The following is a 23,378-nucleotide window of genomic DNA, read 5'->3' as shown; positions in this document are numbered from 1 at the left end:
CATTCACGAAAAATAGGACAGAAGGACAGACATAAACCATAATGCGCCTTGTCACGAGTATCTGCTGTTGTAACCACCTTTGTGGAAGCAATCAAAACATTGTGCTCAAACACAGTACATTCAGTACTGTCCTTGTAGCCACACAGTGAGGTGCCACCAAGGACAGTGAACCGGAGGATGTGTGATGAATGATTTTCAATATAGTAATGCAAAGATGAATCCACAGCACATTTCATTAATATCCCGAGCACAGACACGCTTTTCATCAGCCAGGCCCAGTGTGCTCATATAACTCCTTTCTAAAGCACACTAAAACGCAATATATATGACTGAGGGGGGAAATGATTTAGTGTTATCACAGGATGAGCAGAGCGCAGGGGAGGTAATGGAGACAGGTCCCGCTGTTGCCCAGACACACGTGTGCATGCACTCACAAACACATTACATTTAATACAGTGTTTCTCTGGGTCTGGGATCAATAGAGATGCTCTGATTGGCCAATACCCTGCAGACACATCCACCCAATTTATATCTAAGGTCGGAATTACAATGATGAATCAAAAAAGTGTTTGTTTTCAGCAGAAAAGTTGGCAGAATACTTGATTCATATGAAAATAAAAATCTGAATGGTTTACTTATCGCAGGGGGAATTGGATTTTGTGACAGTTGATCTATTTAGAATAAAATAATATAAAAATATTCTCGTAAATATATCATAAAAATGGGATTGTAAAAAATAGAAAAAATAACAGTATTTATCTAAATATAAGAAGTAAAAATATGCAATAAAAGAAATAATGAAATCATTTAAAAAGAGAAGTTAAATAAAAAGTTGCAATAGAAATAGAATTACAAGTTTTATTTAAAAATAAGAAGTTAAGTAGAATTGTAAAAAATAAAAAAGAAATAACAGTATTTATACTAACCTAAAAAATGAAGTAAAGTAAGATCCAATAAATAGAATTAAACCATTTACATGAACAACAGAAGTTAAAGTAATGTGTGCTATGAGAGATACAATTAAATAGAAAAAAAAATTAAAGTAAAAATGCACAGTAAAAAAATGAAAGAAAATAGATGAATAATATTAATATAAAGAAATTAAATAAGGTCAAAAGCCATAAGCGCTATATACATACCATGTATTGTTTTATTCTTATTATTATTATTATCATTATTGTAATATTGGTCATTCCATTCAGGCTGCTTAGGGGTGCTGAATGTCTGATTTTACATTGAATTGCTTGGTTTTTCCCAATAATCCATAATATAAAACCTATTTTGATGTCCATTTTAGCCTTTTGATAAAAATGTGAATACAAAAATCTGCACTGACATAAAAGCAGGTGACTTTAGAAAAGGGTTCCACAATAAGTTTTAGACGAACATGAGGTTGCGGCACCAACAGCCTCTCCTGAAGCAGCTGGTGAACCAAACATCAATCTCCTACAAGTGCTGTTTATATGACCCCGCAGAGAGTGAGAGGTGCGTTTGATGTGTGCACCACACATCTTGATAATGAATGGTGGGACTATCTGGGCTTCACACTCCGGCTTAGTGAGACAGGAGCTTCAGGGCTCCCCCATCCATGACCGGCTAATAGGAAAACCTGTTTTATCACAAGGCCCCATCTCCACACTGTGTTTATCAACAGAAACACACCCTTTACCAGAGACATTTAGAATAAGAACCTACCCAAACCCCCAGCAGGGTGGGAATGTGCTAAATGACACCTCAGAAAGCAGATGGAATATTGTTTGTGGAGAAGGTTGCCAGTTTGAAGCAAACTTGTCTTGACATACTTTTCACACTCGGTTTGATTCTGAGTCGTTTTTCATTAATCTGATCCAAAGAGACATACTGCGCCGCCAGTCTCACAGCTGCAGAGGAATGTTCTCATGACACACGCAGAAAACATGGATCCATTCAGGCCACAGGCGTGCTGAGTGTGTGATGTTACATACAAATATTTGTTTTCTCCCCCAAATCCCTGAAATAAAGCCTATTGCGGTGGTGGTGAAGTCCTTAGGGACCTGTCTTGGGAACCAGAAGATCACCGGTTCAAATCCCCAAAAGACCAAGGCACCATTCCCTACACTGCTCCCCGAGCACCGTACATATGGCAGCCCACTGCTCCTAACAATAGGATGGGTCAAATGCAGAGGGTAAATTTCCCCTCTGTGGGACGATCAAGGGTTCCTTTTTCTTCTTCTTCTTCTTCTTCTTCTTCGAGAGAGAGAGAAACTCCCTCTGGAGTGTATTCAGACCATTTACATGCACATACTGTAAACCTATATAACACACTTCAGGAAAACGAATACCCCAAAAAGCAAAAAAAAAAAAAAAAAGGGCCTCTTTAAATATGTTCCATTATATATTACAATAGAGGTAACAAGCAAAAAAATAAATATTGAGCATGCAGCAGTCTTTCCTTTTCAGTGGTACACACACAGCTATCCACCACATGTATCTTGAGCAATTACTTTTTAGGTTTTGCTATTTTTTTATGTAAGGCTTAAAACAGAGGGGGATCGATCAGTGAAATATGACAACAGAAAACTGGAAATGACGCTGTTCCAAATTAAATTGAACAATTGGAAGAAAGTTTCAATGTCGAAGCAAGATGTTTTTCTCAAGATTGTATATTATTATGTAATATATTTTTTTAAGTCTTTGTCAAGGTGTTCTACCACCACATGGAAATGTATTTACTTGTTTTTTCATATTGAAATATGAATAGCTTTAACTGAATAAGCTTTAGAGCCTGCACCTCTGGAGACCAGTAGCGGTGCGTGGCCAATTTTACAGAGGAGGCCAGAGAGATCGTAAGCTACTGAATGACGCCATGTCAACAATGTGACTAAAAGTAGCATAAATAAATCAGGACAAATGATTGCAGCTGCTGCTATTTATTGACACCATATCGCAACAAGCTTAAACAAACACAACACAACACAAAACCTTACACCCATATTTGTAATCTCAATAATACACTGAACTGTAGCCTACAGGTGGCCTCACATTCTAAAAGTCTCTGACGGGTTCACACCGCTGTCCGCAGGATGCTAAAGTGAAAGCCTCGGCTGTCACACTGCGTAAAGAAATAAAGTAAGCTTACTCACTATTTGTAGAGAAATGCCATTCTCCTATCCTTAATGGTGGCGAAATGATCTGTGACCCGGTCATACAGATCCCCATGGGACCTCAGTGCTCGTATTATGGATGATTCCATTGATATCTTTGCCAAGTGGGAAAGTCTCTCCTGTGCACAACTGTTTCTTAGGAAGGTTTTAATCCTTTTCAGGCAGGAAAATGACCTCTCTGCAGACGTGCTTGTAGCGGGTATGGTGAGCATCAGCCTCAGCAGTTTGCAAACCTCAGATAAAGAAGAGGTCAGTTCATCTTTTATGAGCATGGTTAGCAGCTCAGCAGGTGGTTTGTGAAAGAGTGGATCCGCATAGATTACCTGAAGTTCATTTCTTAGTCGCTGCTCGTCAAAAACTGGGTAGGTCTCAATCAACTGAGAAATGTCACGGCTAGGGAACCCTGATTCTGAGTAAGTCTTAAACACTGCATTATCCAGCACACGGAAGAAACTCAGATTTATCATATCTTGGAATCTCAGTGTCATATGCTGTACAATGTTATCCAGAATTTGAAAAAAAATGCGGCGATAAGAATCAGTGGAGCCAGTGTCCGCTAGATCCCCACCCATACTGGCACCTACATCAAAATCCCTCCAGGCCGGGCGGCTTCGCTTGCGTCGCTCGTTGGGTATGCCAACAGTCTGCACTGTGTTCTCATACAGGCGGCTGAATGTTTCAGTACTTCGGAGAGCCTTCAAAGCATTCAGAGTGCCGGTCACTCGTTCATCACACTGTCTGATGTCCAGCGTTTTGCTCTGGAGTATCTGGAACAATGGTTCAGTGAGGCCAAAAATTGTTTGGAAAATCGCAAGCATGAACATGGAATCAAAGTCGTTAAGTTTCTGTTTCAGAGAAGAGCTCTGTGAGACTGCATCGTTATCCCAACCAGGCTCAGTCGCGATCCGGTCAAACGCGATCATCAACGATGTCCGCCCCTCATGTACTGCATGAACAGCCCGGCTCTTGAAATTCCACCGCGTCGTACTTCCACCAGGCACGCGTATACTTTTATCCACGTCAGCGAGTACAGATGTCCGCTTACTCGAACGGCTGAAATAGTTGTGGAAACAGTCGAGATCGGCGAAAAAGAGCTTTGATTCTTGAACGTTGCTTGTCCCCTTAGCCAAAACTAAATTCAGCTTATGTGCATAGCAGTGAATAAACAAAGCGTGTGGGCATTTCGTCTTGACCAGGGCCTGTACCCCGCCGCGTTGTCCACTCATGCAACTCGCTCCATCATAAGTTTGACAGATGAGCTTTGTCTCAGGACTGTAGTTTGCAATTGCCCTCATTGTCACATCGGCTATGGCTTGAGCATCCCTTTTTGCACTGACGTCAAAGAAACCAAGAAAGCGCTCGCATATCTCACCCTTGGCATTAACGTAGCGAACGATGACAGTCAACTGGCACTTGCAAGATATGTCCGTGGTGTCATCTACTTCGACTGCTATGAATTCGCATGTGTTTATCTCCTTGTTTATTTCCTCCTGAATGACATGATCAATGCTCTCAATTATTTCATTTTGGATTGTACTTGACATACCCACGAATGTCGTAGCAGTGGCTAGGTGTTCCATCATGTTAATATCAAACTCAGCAAAAGAATTAACAAGTTCCACAAAGTTCCCCTTATTGCTAGAGCTAGCAGACTCATCATGACCCCGGAATGCCTGCTCTTGGCCATCCATTCTTACTTTCTAACCTTCCTTCACGGTTAGCAACAGCATGGTTGTGTGTGGTTACGTACTTACGTATTAGTGTAGGAGGCACGTACAAGCTAGCCTCCTCATTTTTTAAATTTTTACAGTTTGATTGACCTTGATGAGCGTTCGGTGACAAGCCGAGCTTCAATCTGATTGGCTAAAACCCTTAGTAGTAGTGGAGGCCAAGATAAACGGACCTCCTTAGATGGCAGTATTTCACCTATAGGGGCGCTGTTTTGCTCGCTCAAAGAAAAACATGACATCAGGGAATTAAACACGGCATATTTGGAACCTAAAATGTGCGTCATGAATCCCAACTCATGGATATTTTTTTATCGAATATAAATGAGGAGGCCACGCCTCCCTTGGCCTCCGGGAGAAAACGCCACTGCTGGAGACTACATGCTTTAAACCTGCTTAGAAATAGCATGGAATAGGAACGGAGCTTTATGGTTTGACCTGTCTATTGTACTGACTCTATACTTTAGTCCATATAAGATATGTACAGACACCCTTTTAGACAGATAAAACCGCCTCTCACACATAAACAAAGGAACAGCCTTTACACAACCAAGACCGTATAGATTCCAAAAGAGATGCAAAGCAGAGAGTTACTCACGGCATTCAAACTCATCCGACTTGTCCTTGCAGTCCGGGTCTCCGTCACACTTCCACGTGAGCCGCACACACTCCCCGTTAGCGCAGCGGAACTCTTCCGTGGTGCAGTTTGTCCTTCGGTTGGTGAGGTAGGGGACCCCGTCTCCGCCGCAGCGCTCCGGCCCTTCGTCAGAGCTGTCGGCACAGTCGGGGTCCCCGTCGCAGCTCCACATGAGCGGCACACACTCAGAAGAGTTGCAGCGGAGGTGGTTGGGCCCGCAGGTCAGAGGCGAGGTGCACTTGAGCTCGTCGCTGCCGTCCCCGCAGTCGTCGTCGCCGTCGCACACATAGACGGTCGCCAAGCACTTGCGGTTGCCACACATGAACTCACCGCTGGGGCAGGCTTTGGCATCTACAGGACGGGAAGAGAGGAAAGGAGGATAGGACTAATAAACATACTGTCTAACTGTACCAGCAATGAAGCAGTGTAAGTAAACATGGAAAATGAAATGTAAATTATTTACTGTGGTTTACACAGTGGCGGGCCGTGCATTTCACACCTAGGCCTTCAGTGATGTCCTACACAGTCCTACCTGAATTATTCCACCTCTTAATACCATCATTATGACGCCATGGCTCTAGAAACTATACATTTAGACAGAAACGCAGTATAACCGGGCGTTGCATCACCTTAACATAGTCAAGTACAACAGAGTTATATTAATATTTCCGAAGCATTTATAATCAATACATCAGCATTTACAGTTAACTTAATTAATCAGATTATCTGACAAACCGCTCCTTGACACCTGTGTCTGTCACATAACGCAGGACAAGTGCCAGCTGTGCTACATTACCCACATCTGACGTCTCGTCCACCATAACAGCGACAAAGGGTGCTTTTTTAATCTTCATTTTGATCTCTTCTCCCATCACTTCAGCAATAGCATAAATCAGGTCGTTTTGTATTTTGCCTGACATCCCAGTAAACATGTTGTTTGTGTACAGGTGGTAATGCAAATCTGTGTTGTTCTCAGCAAGAAAAGAAAGAAGCTCCACGTAGTTTCCTCTGTTTCTGGACTCGGCGCTTTCATCGTGTCAATCAATCAGTCTTTCAATATTTCCCTATTTTTGTTCACCCTTTCGTTGTGGAGCTCCGTTTCCCTGCGCACTTGTTCGTTGAGCTGTAGATCCACTCGGGTGTCCCCAAAGGTTTTCAAAAGCACCAGTGCTTCCAAGTGCCCAGCTGCGCTTTGGTGTCTCGTTGCTGCCTTGGTTAGACAACTCAAGTTTGCAAATGTAGTGTGGCTCCAAACACCAAATCGACCAGTTGCAAATACCAGGCATTCCCGGCAGTACAATTTGCAGTGCCTCTCGGAGGCTGTGAGCCAGGGGTACGGCTCGTAGTTTCCCTGCTGTGCTAGGCTCACTAGCGTTGGAGTTGGTCGTTCCCTTTTCAAGATGTGTAGCTTTACTTGAAAAGTTCGTTTTGAAAATGGCGTTGTAATTATATCTTCGACCAAATTGATCTCTTCTCCTCCTTCAGCCATTGTGGGTTGAAAAAAATAGCTTGTAGAAATCTACACAAATTAGCTCGCTCAAGTTCTAGTTCTGTTTGCTAGCTTTGCCCATAGACTGTATGGCTCTGCCTACTGCCTAGCTCTGCCTCTCAATAGTGCGTATCCAATCAGAAGATGTGCACGTGCTAACGTTAGCGTACGCCTGCTAGCTGGCCCGTTGTCGCCACCTCGAAATCTGATTGGTTAACGCCACAGTTTTGTTTGCGTTCACTTTAAGCTACAGCCGCCCGCACTGTTGATTCTGAAGGCCTAAGGGCAGATTTCTTTGACCCTAGCAACACATTATGGCTGAAATATGATTGGATAAAAGCTCTAACATAAAGGCTAGCCCTCCAAATCTCGTTCTGAGGCTGGAAGCAGCGCAGCCAAGACGAACGCTATAAAATGAAGAGAATAGACTATGGGGAATAATTTAATACGTATTTGTGGAAAAAATATATCAAAATGTAATTTATATTCTGATGATGTTTAGGCCAGCAGAGAAGGCCTTGCTGGCCCTGACGGCCCACCACTGGGTTTACAGAGGTCCACAGGAATGGAATGAGATTTAAATATAATGTTTTTATCTGTGTCTGCTTGAGGCAGCAGCGAATTAAATATGTCAAAGCTTGAATAAACTAAGTGGGTGAGGACCTTTATAAACAAGTTCACTTTACTCTGGAATATGTAGCATTATCTTCCCTTGTAATGTGTCTGTGCTGATTCTATCTGACACATTTTAAACCAGGGTTCAGACTGATGAAATTAATGTTTTGGGCCATTTATTATTATAGTTGGTTGAGTTTATTGGTTAATGTTCTTTCTGTTTACCGTCTGGGCCCCTTTTTTAAAGCGTTGGATAACTTATCTGGGTGTTTCATTTCACATATATTCATTATGTCTTGCATGTTTATTTGTGAGTCTCCCACAACATGGTACAGATACAATATTATATAGCTATATATATAAATATGTAGATAATATCATCAAAAAGTACTAAATACAAATGCAATTATCAATAAAGAATAAGAAATATAGTTATTTATTGTAGTTCCAATTAGATGTTTACAATATGTTGACTTTGCTCAATACCTGGTAGGTGACCATTTGTCCATACAGTTTACAACCTTAAGTCTTTATGTCCATTGGTCCAAGGTAGGGGGTGAGGCTCAAGCCAGATTATAGTGATCATTGTATGGGCTGCTAATACCAGAACTCTGAGCATATACATTTCGTCTTTTCAAGATCGCTTCTATTTCCCTCATTACCCTATTCCAAAATAGTTGAAGTTTAGAGCAGTCCCAAAAGGTGTGTGAGAAGTGTCCGATGAATCCACATCCTCTCCAACGAGTGGGCTACACTTTTATATATTACAAAGGGAGTTTTGAAGTATCTCATTCTTAACATGTTTGCATTTTTTTAACTGCTCTGAATAAAATTAATTGAATTGAAGGTGAAGCATGTATTCTGTGTCTACACCTATGCAGTCTAACTGACATAAGACATATTATGATCATCTTCAGGTTCATCTTTGTATTTTGTGTCTCTACTGTGACATGTCTCCATGCTTTAATGTTCAAAAAGCTCTTTATTTCTCTCATACTGCCTGTGCTGCAGCACCTCTTGCTCACCCTGTGTCTGAAACCAGAGCCCAGTCTGCTCTGATTGGTTAGCTGGCTCTGTTGTGATTGGAAAATGTCCCGTAGCCTATCACGTACGATGTTTTTAGGGCGCTAGAGTTGGATTGTTTTGTTTTTGCTTGCAGTGCATGAAATAAAATTGTAATATTTGTTGGAGGTAGTTGAGAGAAAGGGACACAAGCGGTTTTGGCTTAAATTAGCTGAAAATAAAGAGGCAAGGTGACAGAAAAGGAGTTTCACAGGTAAGACTGAGAGTCAATATGGGTATGGGGAAGAGACAGGTGGTTATAACAAGGCTAGGGAGAGACATTTGGGAGAGACTCTCCTGTGGAGCCGAAGATAATGGAGCTCTCTCTGTGAAGCTTCTCTATCATTGTCCGTCCTCCTCTCTCAAAGATCTCTTTCTTCCTAGAGTTTGTTTTATCATGTCCATTCCTGGGCTTATCTTTCTCATGTCGAACCAACTTGCTGAAGCTTGTTATTCATTCACTCTCTGCTAGGGTTTGACACATGTAGGTAACAGTTGACATTGGATGATATTGTGTTTCACAAATGCATAGAGCAGGGAACAACAGGCACTTTGAAGCCGAGAAAAAAATGGTTTGAAGTGTGAAGGCTACTATCGAGCTGTGATGAAGGATCGTTTTTTCCTTTTATTGTTATTTTACACACAAGGCCAAATAGAGATGCCGTTGTTGCAGGATGTAAGAATAATAGGGCTCCCCTAGTAGTTAAAGGTCAGCAGTCTTGCTCAATGGACACCTTGGCAGTGATAAATATATGTATGCATTGCAAAACAACCCTCCTCCTCCCAAAAAAGATGGACATACAGCTCTGGAAAAAATCAAGAGACCACTTCTTTTCTTAAATCTTTATCTCTACATGTATGGCAGCCATTCCAGTGTGTGTTGAATTTCAACACAGAAAACAACTGTCAGTAGTTTATAGAATACAATCAAAAATCATTCATCATCATCATTTAACCTGAAGACATAAATAAATAATATAAATAATAAAACAAGAGAAAATGATAAGGCTGAAGTGGTCGCTTAATTCTTTACGGGGCTGTAATTGTTCTTGAATATTCCAAACAAAATCTCAAAGACACAAAAATACACAATACCTAGAAAAATACCTTGATAATCTTTACAATATCAACTTATTGTACGAGAAATGAACATGACTACAACCCTTTTACTTTACTGACATACGGTACAATATATGGAAATGACTACAAGCATTATTCCATTAGGGTTTATCATTTGAAATATGGACGTGACTGCGTTTCTTTTTTACATTATGGACTTATTGTATGATAATTGGACATTATTAATCATTTGTATTATTAATTGATTGCTGCAATATTGTCTGGGACGTAATATTCTCCAAGAAAAGTTATGACAGTCCTACAAACCAAATGGCACTATTTGCATTTCAAGTTAGCATCGCAATGCCTCCCTCGATTAAAAACAATGAGATTTTTCCATTGGATTTCATTTGTCAAACACGTTGAAGTAGTAAAAAGTTAAAGGCTAACATTAGCCTATAAATAAACTACATCACGGTAACATGACTTCACATTAACGCCACTTAGCTTGATGTAATGTTTAGTCGTCTCATTTAGTCCCTTGTTAGCAACCGCCACTTTATGACACAAGGAAGCTACGTAGATTTACGAGTCGGGAATTTACTGACCTATTGTAATTCCTACAACAAAACAGAAACATCTCGTAAGCTTGTGGTAACCAAAGATCTTGTTTCAGGCATCCAACCACAAACACGGTCAAATTTGAGACGAGGAAACAAGAAATGGTAAAATCCTTAACAAAACTGAGCTTTGAGCTATCCCACCAGATATAAAAATAGAACAATCACTACAGTTTGGTAACTTTGGTTCTGTTGTTGGTGCCAGTTAAACATTTGGCTCTGGTCCTATATGACCTCTGACTTGTTATTGCATTTTGTTTTTTAAAAGGGAGATTTTATTTTACTGCAAAAATAGTGTCTGCATGAAGGAAAAGTTCTTCCTGTAACCTCACCTCCCCCGATTCACAAAGCCAAGCTCAAGGCTTCTGTAAATCCTTTTCTCTCTCTTTGTCTCGCTGCCTCATGCCATTTTCTCTGTCTCTACTCAAGTCTGGCCAAAAGCGCTCAGGCTGTGAAGATAGTTGGTGTTCCCACTGTGAGCCCAGAGCAGCACAGGGGCCAGCACAGTGAGAAGCAGGGTTTGATATTATTCATACAAACCACAGGCAGCTCCAAAACCGCTGCCTTCGGCTGTTAAGGCTGGTTACAGGAAGGAATTGCCGTTTTAAAACTTTGTACACGGAATCGGTAATTATTGTCAGTGACCTGCAGGGGAACGATCATATCTCCCAAATATAGAGTAGTTGTAGCAGTTAAAGTAGAGTAGATGGTTGAGTATATCATCTTTTGTTCTAACCAGGGGTGTAGTGCTGCTGGAGTGGATCTTTACAGTGTTTCCATTTTATAAGCTCTGCTGCTAAATCGTCACACAATCAAAAATATCCTCTGGAAATTAGTACCGGTGTCCGGCGCAAGCACATACACACACATCGGCCAATTAACACACAGAACTGAGCAGGGCAGAGAGAACACACATCTCCACAAGGACAGACGGAGGAGGATTTTAATTCAGGAGTTACTGTAATATCAATACAAAGATAATGAAACGTGTTTTGAATCTAACAAACTTATATATTGTCTATTGTTTATGGGCACAAAGTTAAGTATTATTTGTATAAACACCAAAGAGCACCTGAGCACATGCGCTTACGTGCACAATTGTCGCTCATTTTGAAAGATATGTAACCGCTGTCAATCAACACTCTCCAGCCAGAATCTGTAAAGCAGTATACAGTGGGGCAAAAAAGTATTTAGTCAAGGTTTCAAGGTTTCAAGGTTTTATTTGTCATATGCACAGCAGATACAGCGTATATGTTGGCAATGAAAATCTTATGTCGCGTGCTCCTCCAACAACTCAACATGCATGGTGCAAAAGATAAATAAAGTAGTGCAAAAAGAGAGAAGAATATTTACAATATTAACAATAAAGATTTGAGGATGTGAAATATATACATATGTGGAATACATTGAGAGTATTTAAATACTTTACACTGTTGAATGAGGAGGTATGGACAGATGCATATATTATGTATAGCAGATGTATATGGCAGATATGTACAATATATAGATATGTGTACTATAAACAGATATGTATGGCAGATGTGTATAATATATATGTATGTGTGTACTATAAACAGATGTGAGTAGACATTCACACAGCTCAGGAGTTCAGTAGTCTTATAGCCTGTGGTATAAAACTGTCTCTGAGTCTGGTGGTCTTGGTCCGGATGCTGCGGTACCGTCTGCCAGACGGCAGCAGACAGAACAGATTGTTGCTGGGGTGATGGGGGTCCTTTAATATCCTACCGGCCTTCTTCCTACACCGCTGGGTGTAGAGGTCCTCCATGGATGGCAGCTCCGTCCTGGTGATGTGCTGAGCAGTTTTCACCACCCTCTGTAGAGTCTTACGGTTGAGGGCGGTGCAACTGCCATACCAGGCGGTGATGCAGCCAGTCAGGATACTCTCGATGGTGCACCTGTAGAAGTTGCAGAGTATCCTGGAGTCCATGTTGAACTTCCGCAGCCTGCGGAGGAAGAAGAGCCGCTGTCGAGCCGTCTTGGATATGACCCTGGTGTGATGTGTCCATGTCAGGTCTTCACTGATGTTTACCCCGAGGAACCTGAAGCTGCTGACTCTCTCCACAGGAGTCCCGTCGATGGTGATGGGTGTGTGTGCCTCTCTCTGCCTCTTCCTGTAGTCCACAATCAGCTCCTTTGTTTTGCTGACGTTGAGATGGAGGTTGTTGTCCTGGCACCAAGATGTCAGGGCTCTGACCTCCTCTCTGTACGCCGTCTCGTCGCCGTCTGTGATCAGGCCGATGACGGTCGTGTCGTCAGCAAACTTGATGATGGTGTTGGAGCTGTGTGTGGCCACGCAGTCGTGCGTGAACAGGGAGTAGAGGAGAGGGCTGAGCACACAACCCTGAGGGGCTCCGGTGTTGAGGGTCAAGGTGGAGGATGTGATGTTCCCCATCCGCACTGCCTGGGATCTGCCCGTCAGGAAGCTCATGATCCAGTCACAGAGGGCGCTGTTGAGCCCAAGGTCCCTGAGCTTAATGATGAGCTTGGAGGGCACAATGGTGTTGAATGCTGAACTGTAGTCAATGAACAGCATTCTCACATAAGTGTTCCTCTGGTCCAGGTGGGAGAGGGCAGTGTGGAGGGTGAGGGAGATGGCATCATCCGTGGACCTGTTTGCTCTGTAGGCAAACTGCAGGGGGTCCAGTGAGTCAGGGAGGGAGGAGGTGATAAAAGTTTTGACTAACCGCTCAAAGCACTTCATGATGATGGAGGTGAGTGCAACTGGGCGGTAGTCATTGAGGCAGATGGGTTTTGTCTTTTTGGGGACAGGGACAATGATGGACTCTTTAAAACATGTGGGGACTACAGACTGGAGCAGTGACCTATTGAAAATGTCTGTGAACACATCTGCCAGCTGAACTGCACACACCTTGAGAGCACGGCCAGGGATGCCATCAGGTCCTGGAGCCCTGTGTGTGTTGATCCTTTTCAGAGATCTACACACATCTGCACTGGTTAAAACCAGTGAGCAGGGATCCTGGGCCTTTTGTGCCTCCACAGCCGGGGGCTTCTCAAAGCGTGCATAAAATGTGTTCAGTTCATCTGGGAGAGATGCAGACACTTCCTCAGCACCACTCGTTGACCTTTTGTAGTCTGTTATTGTTTTTAGTCCAGACCACATATTTCTGGCGTTGGAGCCCTTGTAGTTCGACTCCACCTTGTCCCTGTATTGTCTTTTCGCACTGCTAATAGCTCTCCGGAGTGCATACCTGGAATTCCTGTACTCATCCAAATCACCGCCGCTGTGCGCGATGGCCCGTGCTTTAAGTTTAGCTCGGACCTCGCCGTTTATCCAGGGCTTCTCATTTGGGAATGTCCGTACAGTAATCCGCGGCACGACGTCATCGATGCATTTGCCGATGTAGCAAATCACCGCGTCAGTGTGTGTGTTTATATCGTCCTCCTCAAACACACACCACTCCGTGATGCCAAAGCAGTGGCGGAGAGCAGAGTCAGACTGCTCGGACCAACGCTGCACTGTCCTTGTCACAGGTCGGTCCCTCTTCAGTCTCTGCCGGTAAACGGGGAGCAGAAGAAGAGATATGTGGTCTGACTTGCCGAAGGGGGGGCGGGGGAGGGCTTTATATCCATGCCGGAAAGGAGTGTAAACATGGTCCAGTGTATTTCCACCGCGCATGGGGCAGCTGACGTGCTGATAGTATTTCGGCAGGACTTTCTTCATGTTGGCTCTGTTAAAATCCCCGGCCACAATAAATGCGGCCTCTGGCCGAGAAGTCTCTGTCCTGTCGATAATCCCATACAGCTCCTCCAGCGCTGTGTTGTTGTCAGCGTGCGGCGGAACATACACTGCTGTTAGAACAACAGATGTGAACTCCCTCGGCAGATAAAAAGGCCGGCATCCGATCATGATGTGCTCTAGGCTGGGAGAACAGTCCGAAGAAATGATCTCCACATCTGAGCACCAGTTGTTGTTAATCATGAAGCAGACACCTCCTCCCTTGCTCTTCCCTGAGTTTATTGTCCGGTCCTGGCGATGAATGGAGAATCCGTGTGGAGCAATGGCGGCGTCCGGTATCGTGGGGTCGAGCCAAGTCTCCGTGAAAACCAAAACATTACAGGTCTTAATGTCCCGTTGAAATGCCACCCTGCTACGGAGTTCGTCCAGCTTATTATCCAGGGATTGGACATTTGCCAGAAGTAAACTCGGTAGAGGAGGCCTGTTTTCACGTTTCCTCAGCCTGACCAGGACCCCGGCCCGGGAACCTCGTGGTCTCTTCCTCCTGCGCTCCACAGGTAGAGCTCCAGCAGGTAAACACGGAGACTCTCCATTGTTTGCAGGTCGTCGTGGATTATTGCTGTCCACCAGCGACCTGATGTGTAAAAGTTGTTCTCTATCATATTGGATGATAGGGCTCGCTTGGGCGGTTTGCATGTTGCAAAAAAAGTTAAAAACAACCAACAAAGTAAAACAATAAAAACACTAAGATGTGGAGTTGTTGAGGAGCTCGAGACACGGCAGCCATCCTCGGCGCCATCTTGCTCAGTCAGCCACCAATTGTGCAAGTTCTCCCATTTAAAAAGATGAGAGAGGCCTGTAATTTTTATCATAGGTACACTTCAACTATGAGAGACAGAATGAGAAAAAAAAATCCAGGAAATCACATTGTAGGATTTTTAATGAATTAATTGGTAAACTCCTCGGTAAAATAAGTATTTGGTCACCTACAAACAAGCAAGATTTCTGGCTCTCACAGACCTATAACTTCTTCTTTAAGAGGCTCCTCTGTCCTCCACTCGTTACCTGTATTAATGGCACCTTTTTGAACTCGTTATCAGTATAAAAGACACCTATCCACAACCTCAAACAGTCATACTCCAAACTCCACTATGGCCAAGACCAAAGAGCTGTCAAAGGAGACCGGAGACAAAATTGTAGACCTGCACCAGGCTGGGAAAACTGAATCTGCAATAGGTAAGCAGCTTGGTGTGAAGAAATCAACTGTGGGTGCAATTATTAGAAAATGGAAGACATACAAGACCACTGCTAATCTCCCTCGATCTGGGGCTCCACGCAAGATCTCACCCCGTGGGGTCAAAATGATCACAAGAACGGTGAGCAAAAATCCCAGAACCACACGGGGGGACCTAGTGAATGACCTGCAGAGAGCTGGGACCAAAGTAACAGAGGCTACCATCAGTAACACACTACGCCGCCAGGGACTTAAATCCTGCAGTTCCAGACGTGTCCCCCTGCTTAAGCCAGTAAATGTCCAGGCCCGTCTGAAGTTTGCTAGAGGGCATTTGGATGATCCAGAAGAGGATTGGGAGAATGTCATATGGTCAGATGAAACCAAAATCGAACTTTTTGGTAAAAACTCAACTCGTCGTGTTTGGAGGAGAAAGAATGCAGAGTTGCATCCAAAGAACACCATACCTACTGTGAAGCATGGGGGTGGAAACATCATGCTTTGGGGCTGTTTTTCTGCAAAGGGACCAGGACGACTGATCCGTGTAAAGGAAAGAATGAATGGGGCCATGTATCGTGAGATTTTGAGTGAAAATCTCCTTCCATCAGCAAGGGCACTGAAGATGAAGCGTGGCTGGGTCTTTCAGCATGACCAATGATCCCAAACACACCGCCAGGGCAACGAAGGAGTGGCTTCGTAAGAAGCATTTCAAGGTCCTGGAGTGGCCTAGCCAGTCTCCAGATCTCAACCCCATAGAAAATCTTTGGAGGGAGTTGAAAGTCCGTGTTGCCCAGCGACAGCCCCAAAACATCACTGCTTTAGAGGAGATCTGCATGGAGGAATGGGCCAAAATACCAGCAACAGTGTGTGAAAACCTTGCGAAGACTTACAGAAAACGTTTGACCTCTGTCATTGCCAACAAAGGGTATATAACAAAGTATTGAGATGAACTTTTGTTATTGACCAAATACTTATTTTCCACAATCATTTGAAATTAATTCATTAAAAATCCTACAATGTGATTTCTGGATTTTTTTCCTCATTCTGTCTCTCATAGTTGAGGTATACCTATGATAAAAAATTACAGGCCTCTCTCACCTTTTTAAATGGGAGAACTTGCACAATTGGTGGCTGACTAAATACTTTTTTGCCCCACTGTAGTAGGTTTATCAGCTGCTTTTAAAGGCTCCTCGAATTATAACCTCATGAAATCCCTGCAGCAGAGCCACAGGTGGGGCTGCAGCCGGAGAAGAGCAGCACCAGCGTGCAGAGCGCACTGCTGTTTACATTCAACAAATCGCCAAGTTTAATTTCATTCCATTGATGAATTACTAGAGCAGGCTACCACAGTATAACCATATATACCTCTACAGTAAATACCTCACGCTGCTCGATTACTGCTCTATATTCAGCTTATTAATGAATGAGATGTGTGTTTACCAGGGCGCTTCATAGCCTCTTTCGAACCTTTATAGCAAAAGCATCGTCCCATGTTTTATCACTGAAACACACAGTGTGTGAAATGCTGTTGTGTCACGGTAATTACTTAACTTTTCGCCCATAAACAATAGACAAGACATAAGTTTGATAGATTTAAAACACTTTTAATTATCTTTGTCTTGATATTACAGTAACTTCCTGAATTAAAATCATCCTCCGTCTGTGGAGATGTGTGTTCTCTTTGCCCTGCTCAGTTCTGTGTGTTAATTGGCCAATGTGTATGTGTGTGTGGGCATGCGCCGGACACCGGTACTAATTTCTAGCAGAAATGTTTTGATTGTGTGACAGTTTAGCAGCATAGCTAATAAAATGTATAAGGTGGAAACACTGTTCAGGTCTTTAACCGGGAGGCTTCCCCGGCTGAAGAATACTACACCCCCAGCTCTAAATAAGAATCAGCATTTAAATGGCTACAGAATAATCCAGTTTGAAATGTTCTGAACAGAAATAAAACAGGCAACAACATCAAACATCAGTTAAAAATAGTGATAAGCTCAATGGTTGTCCTCATTTGGCTGTTTGAAGACACTAAAAGCTAACAGAATCAAAAAGGGCTTTAGAAAACAATATTTATATTTCACAGTAGAGTAGGAAGTCATGGATTTGCACGTGCTGAGTTTAACTGGAACAACCATCACATGCAACATAGGGTCCTAATTACTATCCTATGTAATTATACCATATGTTTAAGTCCCTCTCTATGTTCTCAGTGTTTAAGTTATTCATTGGTACCGACATGATTGTAACACAAGCACAGGGAAAACAATATTCTGTTATGGTTTATATTCATTAATAATAAACAAGCTCCTTCTGATTCCGGAGTGTGTTATAAGCACTGTCCCTGTTGTGCCTCGACCTTCCCTCCCTACTAACTTGGTAATAAATAATTAAGCAGATTCAACAGCCGTATAAATGAATACACAGTGGGTAGACCATTAGTAATGTACATGAGTGGCCTGGTTAGAGAGACTTTGTTTTCCAGTGGAGACCTTAAGTACATTTATTTGAAGACTTTGGAGCAATTTTGATACTGTCTGTTGGTGATGTCGTACAAGTCAGTGGCTTTAAAATCATAAATAAATTAGACACAGCATTTCACCAAGTGGGTAGCCTCCGTCTATTTACATACAATAATTGAGTTGATCAGCTTGAATAAAACAGAGGAAATACTACACCAGCTGCACACCAAATGGATATGTTTATATGTATAGAATAGCATATGTGTATGCATGTACACACAGGAAAATCGTATTTGCTGTACACAACTTTTCGTTTTTATTTGTTCCTCTACACATGCCTAAAATCTGTCCAAATTTTCAATGCGAGCATGTTAGCATGCCGATGTTAGCGTTGAGATTAGCCTAGCTTGCAAGGTCGTTGAATATTTTCCTTGTTAAAGTAGGGTGACCAGATTTGAGGTGGCGAAAAAGAGGACACTTGCGATTGTTGGGGGGTGGGGGGAAGCGCCAGTCAATTTAAGTACACGCTTAATGGTCCCAACCATAGACTGTACAGTCTATGGTCCCAACAGTGAAAACCGGGCGTTTTCATGAATTTATAAAAACCCCCACTTGCGATTGTTGGGGGGTGGGGGGAAGCGCCAGTCAATTTTTAATGGTCCCAACAGTGAAAACCGGGCGTTTTCATGAATTTATAAAACCCCCCCAGACGCTCTGGACAGGACGTAAAAAGAGGACATGTCCGGGCAAAAGAGGACATTTGGTCATCCTAGTTAAAGTCAACAAGAAACATCTTTCCTTCAGCAGCAAGATGAACTCAAGTGAATCATTAACGGATTACAGGGCACAGCAGACATCTTTGGAATTGGTAAACACAATTTACGAGTAGGCCGTTTACTCTGCTAAAATTAGCAACATATGCTAACTTTTCTAATAGAGTAACAACCATTCCTGACTGTCTTGAATTAAAATTTCTCAAGGTTATTGCTATTGTTTATAACCAAAAAGCTTTTATTTAAAAATAATGTATTTATCCGTCGACAGAATGGTTAGCAAGACACACACAGGTGTGTTTACTAGAGCGCATATGAATAATAAATAACACCAGAACAATACAAAAACAAGTTTACAAAAAATAAACATAAATCTTTAAACTAAAGTCATTTATCGCTCTTTCTTTAATATCTAGGGTGGGATACCTTTTCTATGAATAACACAGTGGTAGTCAGCACTTGGCATTGTAACACTCTTTCCTTTTTCTGGCGGCTTTGATGATGGGAGATTGCTGCCAGCAGCTACCAAGAGATGACTGGTCCTTCTACCTGCTTTAGCTTTACAGCTGATGAGTGTGTGGTGCATGTGTGAATATTCAAGATACAGGATAAAGTAAATTATATAATACTTTGAGTGTAGGAAGATGGATGAGACGAGAGATGAAAAGATGAAAAGAAGTCGTATCTTTTATCTGCACAGTTCAGTCACTGTCTGAGCAGCTCAACGTTCTCTAAGCTTTCTTGTAGATATTCAAAGCTTTAAGGCTGTTTCAAACCAAGCACATATTTTTTTGTTATACTTCAAAATCATATTTTGGGAGTTTTTACGAATGCTTGCACACCCCTGCGGAACATTCATGGGAGAGGGAAAACATTTGGATGAACCTTCAATTTTACCGGATTTCTGCCTAGAGACAATTGTTTGATCAATAAATCCCTTTGCTTCAAATGAAAAATGAATCCCAGCATTCACATTAAAACTTGCCATGCGTGTCTGTTGGTTGCAGGTACAGCGTATTTCAGAAGCATTGGGTATTTGTTTCTGGGACAATGGGTTGAACAGACAGTTTCCAACGGTTCTGTCACACGGGATATTTGAGAAAAAGAGAAGATACAAATCTTAATACTCTGCCCATTTTAATCGTGTGACTATTTGCTGTGTGATTTTAAGTTTCAGAAAGTACAAACAAATTAGATAATCCAAACCTGTGACCTCCTGAATAAAATATTCTTACCACTGCAGGTCGGCCACTCTTTAGAAAGAAAGTTGAAATTGAAACCTAATACTCAAACTGATTCAAAATTCATTGGGGAGGATCTCTGCTGATTTGAGGGTATTTCGGCCTGCAGGTATATGTTTCAACAATAAAATCCTTTCAGTGCTCCAAATGAAAAGTTTTGACAGCATTTGCATGATAAGTTCCCATGTCTTGATTGGAGGTACAATGTATTTCTTGGGCAATGGCAGTCGAAATGGTCCTTCTATTCCATTGTGACATTTATTGTGATTTTGGAAGAATGGGCTTTTAAACATTGGGCCACGGAGACGAACACCTAAATAACCACTTAAACAACAATTCATAGGGCTGGAGGTTTGCCCAGCCGCTAGGATAGGATGAAGATGAAAATGTGATGACTGTTGGTAATGGAATTAAATTAGCATTTAATTTGAGGTTTGCTAACCTATATATTGTGTATTCAACGTTAGACAATCATAAGACATTCTCTGTCATGCTAAGTTTTTGATGTGTTGAGTGGGTGTCAGTACTATTTAAGAGGATATTCATCAGGCCTTATTGACAAAGATAGAACATGACAAGATGAATAATCAGCACTGGAATCTATGGGAATGGTTTTCCTTGAGGAGGATTTGCATGCTTCTGTTTTCCCACACAGCATTTTTGGACTTCACTGTAGAGAAACAGTTTCTAAACTGAAGGGACAGACTGTGGTTGAGGTTCATTACAGCCACAATTGCTGTAGCATGGTCATTGGAACACAGCACCACTAAAGACAAGCTCAGAAAGGTGGAAACACACACACACACTAACACACTTCCTGCCAGTTCAGACGGGTCACATTGCCTCACCAGGGAAATAGTTCAGTGGCTGACCTTTACTGTGATGCTACACAAACATTTACAGGTGGAGCTGTAATAGAGAAGAAACAACTCTTTAATCTATATAAATAATAGAGGACAAGGAGGGGGTGAAATGTAAGGGATATTTTAAAACCTCCTCCATGTCATTGTTGATACGATCTTACTGAGGGCCAATGGGAAGACAAAGAATGGGTTTATAAGAGGTCCTATATGCTGTTTGGGGATTTCCCTTTCCCCCCTGCCTGAAACACCTCCATTGGACTCCTTGGCACATCTGTAATATAATGACATTATGCAACACTTGCCCTTCTATTGGCTAGCGCTTTCCACATCGTACAGGATAGGCTAAGGGGCGGGACATTGCCGATCATCTCTAAGGGGTTAAAAAATCACAACAGAACCTGCGAGCTAACCAATCAGAGCAGACTGGGCTCTGGTTTCAGACAGAGGGTGAAAAGAGGTACTGCAGCACAGGCAGTATGAGAAAATTAAAGAGCTTTTTGAACATTAAAGCATGGAAATACTCACATTAGAGGCACAAAATACAAATATAAACCTCAAAATGAGCATAAAATATCGTCTTTAAGACTAGATTTAACACCCACAAAGATTTCCATCAGCAGAACAAATTAAAGGGATAAATGTTTGTCCATGGATGCACTTTAGTTGCGTAAGACAGTCTTTGTAAAAGCTTTATCTGTGGGGATACACAGCGTCATAACTGTCAGTTCAGTTTCACTACAACAGACAGCTGTGAAGAGCACAGGAAGTAATTGTTTGCCTCGTACTATCCAAGCACCGTTAAATATGAATAAAATACGTGCAGAAACACAACCGCAGAGAAACAGTATTTGCACACGCCAGGCAGGCAGCTCATCCCGACTTTGAGTGCAAATGCGAACACACACAAATCCAGAGCCGCTTCTTAGCTCTGCGATAGATCCCAGCAGACAGGAGAGAAGCTCAGAGAGTAAGTGCATATTACTCTCCACATCGCTGACGGTGGAGGACACTTTCTTGTGGAGAATCTGTAGATCTGCTGGTTAATGTTAATGTTGATCAAGCAGAAGTTCCTCTGGTGAGGGCTAGATTCTACTTTATACATAATTCAACATGTGGAACACTCAATTAGCAGGATAACTCCACAAGATGTACTTTTGCGAGTCTGGCGCGGGCTGTGCACTCTGTAAATTTCTGCTAATAGTCGAGCAGGGTGGGGCTGAACTGAGTATGTTCCAGTCCTGTCAGTTTTGGGACTTTACTCTCTCTACTCACATTTGGGTAAACACATGTCAGAGTGTAAAGGGAGTTTTGTTAACTGTGAGCAGGATTAAGCTTGAGAATGCTCCCATAAGCAAGAGTGTGACAGAAAACAAGGCAGATAGTTGTTAAGGGTGCTTTCACAACTCAAAGGGTTTCGTGCACCAACAAAAACTAATGCTTTCCAAACTAAAAGCAAACAAGTTTCACTTCCAAACACATAGACAACCAACTAAAGAATTCTAAAACCGGGTTTCTGACACTTGCAGTCCAAATGCGAAACTAAACCAATATCCCTGTGACTTCTGTCAATCATGGAGAGTGTAAAGGAATTTATTTCCAATTTATTTACCAAAGATCAAGTGAAAATGTGTTGAAATTTCAAAGTTATGGGCCACCACTTAATTGGTAGAGCTGGGGGCCCATGTACTGAGGTCCCTGCTGTGGAGGGCACAGGTTCAAATCCAGTTTGAGCTCCTTTTATGCTAACTTCTTCTCTATATCCCCCTTACCACACTATCACTCCAATAAGTGACAACCTGGCTCCAAAAAATATTTTAGTTTTTAGAAAAGTAATGACACTCAGCAATTGACAGCAGCCATTTTCGCCACGTTATATTATTCATGTCCAGTCGCAGAGACAGCTAGTGCTTCTAAAAAAAACACAACCATTGCCTTGTGATCTTATTTTGACCACCAAAGGGGATAAATTAAGCAGCGAAGTGGAGCATGATTTGATGAGGCAGTCATATTAATAACCTGTTTTGATTTTTCCAGACGGGTCCATCTCAACGCTGCAGGAGGCCAGGTCCTCAAAACTGTTAAATAAATTATTTATGTGACAGGGCCTGTGAGTACATGTCTTTTACTCTTGGTTTGTCCGTGATAAATCAGTCCCAAGAGGAAAACGGTTAGCTGCATTTTCTGGTGTAACAGGTTCATTCAAAATATGGAGGTAAAGATCGAGTCTGACTGATGGATTCTTTACAAAGTATGCTTAGCGACTTAGAGTTAGTTTCCATTTTTTCTGTCAATAGGAACTGAGAAATGGTGCAAAGCACTGCAATTTTTCAACCTGTGGAAAGTTGCTAGAGAAAGTGAGCATTCCTGTGGGAAATTTGTTTTCATAAAGTACTAAAAAGGAGTAAATGGAGACCAGAGAGCTCCTGGGCCATGAATGGATTTGGTTCTTCCTATATCAGCTTGCTGCTCCCTCAATGCAAGTTGGACCCATGTGCCCCCTAACTAAAGAAGGCCCTTTCCTATCCTGGCTGCAAAATGGTGGAACGAGCTCCCTGTTGACATCAAGACAGCACAAGTCTTCATATTTTTAATTGGGAACTGAAACCCAAACTGTTTCACCTGTACCTTGACCATAAACAACACGAGTTTAGGCCATTTGAAACTAATGCACGAGCATTTCAATGGTTTGGCAAATATATATGCACCTTTGTTGGTGTTCTGAGTTTGTATCTTCATGGTTT

General features: G+C 42.2%; 1 protein-coding gene across 2 annotated transcripts in view; it reads right to left on the bottom strand.

Moving 5' to 3' along the window:
* The window catches only part of LOC134865954 (low-density lipoprotein receptor-related protein 8-like), a 148,950-nt gene that overhangs the window by 55,154 nt on the left and 70,418 nt on the right, over positions 1-23,378 (bottom strand). For both annotated transcript variants that reach the window (XM_063885815.1, XM_063885816.1), the window contains one exon: positions 5,469-5,858. In XM_063885815.1, the coding sequence (XP_063741885.1) occupies positions 5,469-5,858 (390 nt within the window). The remainder of the gene's footprint in view (positions 1-5,468; positions 5,859-23,378) is intronic.

The sequence above is a fragment of the Eleginops maclovinus genome, chromosome 6 (assembly GCF_036324505.1).
Source record: "Eleginops maclovinus isolate JMC-PN-2008 ecotype Puerto Natales chromosome 6, JC_Emac_rtc_rv5, whole genome shotgun sequence".
NCBI classification, from domain to species: domain Eukaryota; kingdom Metazoa; phylum Chordata; class Actinopteri; order Perciformes; family Eleginopidae; genus Eleginops; species Eleginops maclovinus.
This window is presented reverse-complemented; position numbering and strand designations above follow the sequence as displayed.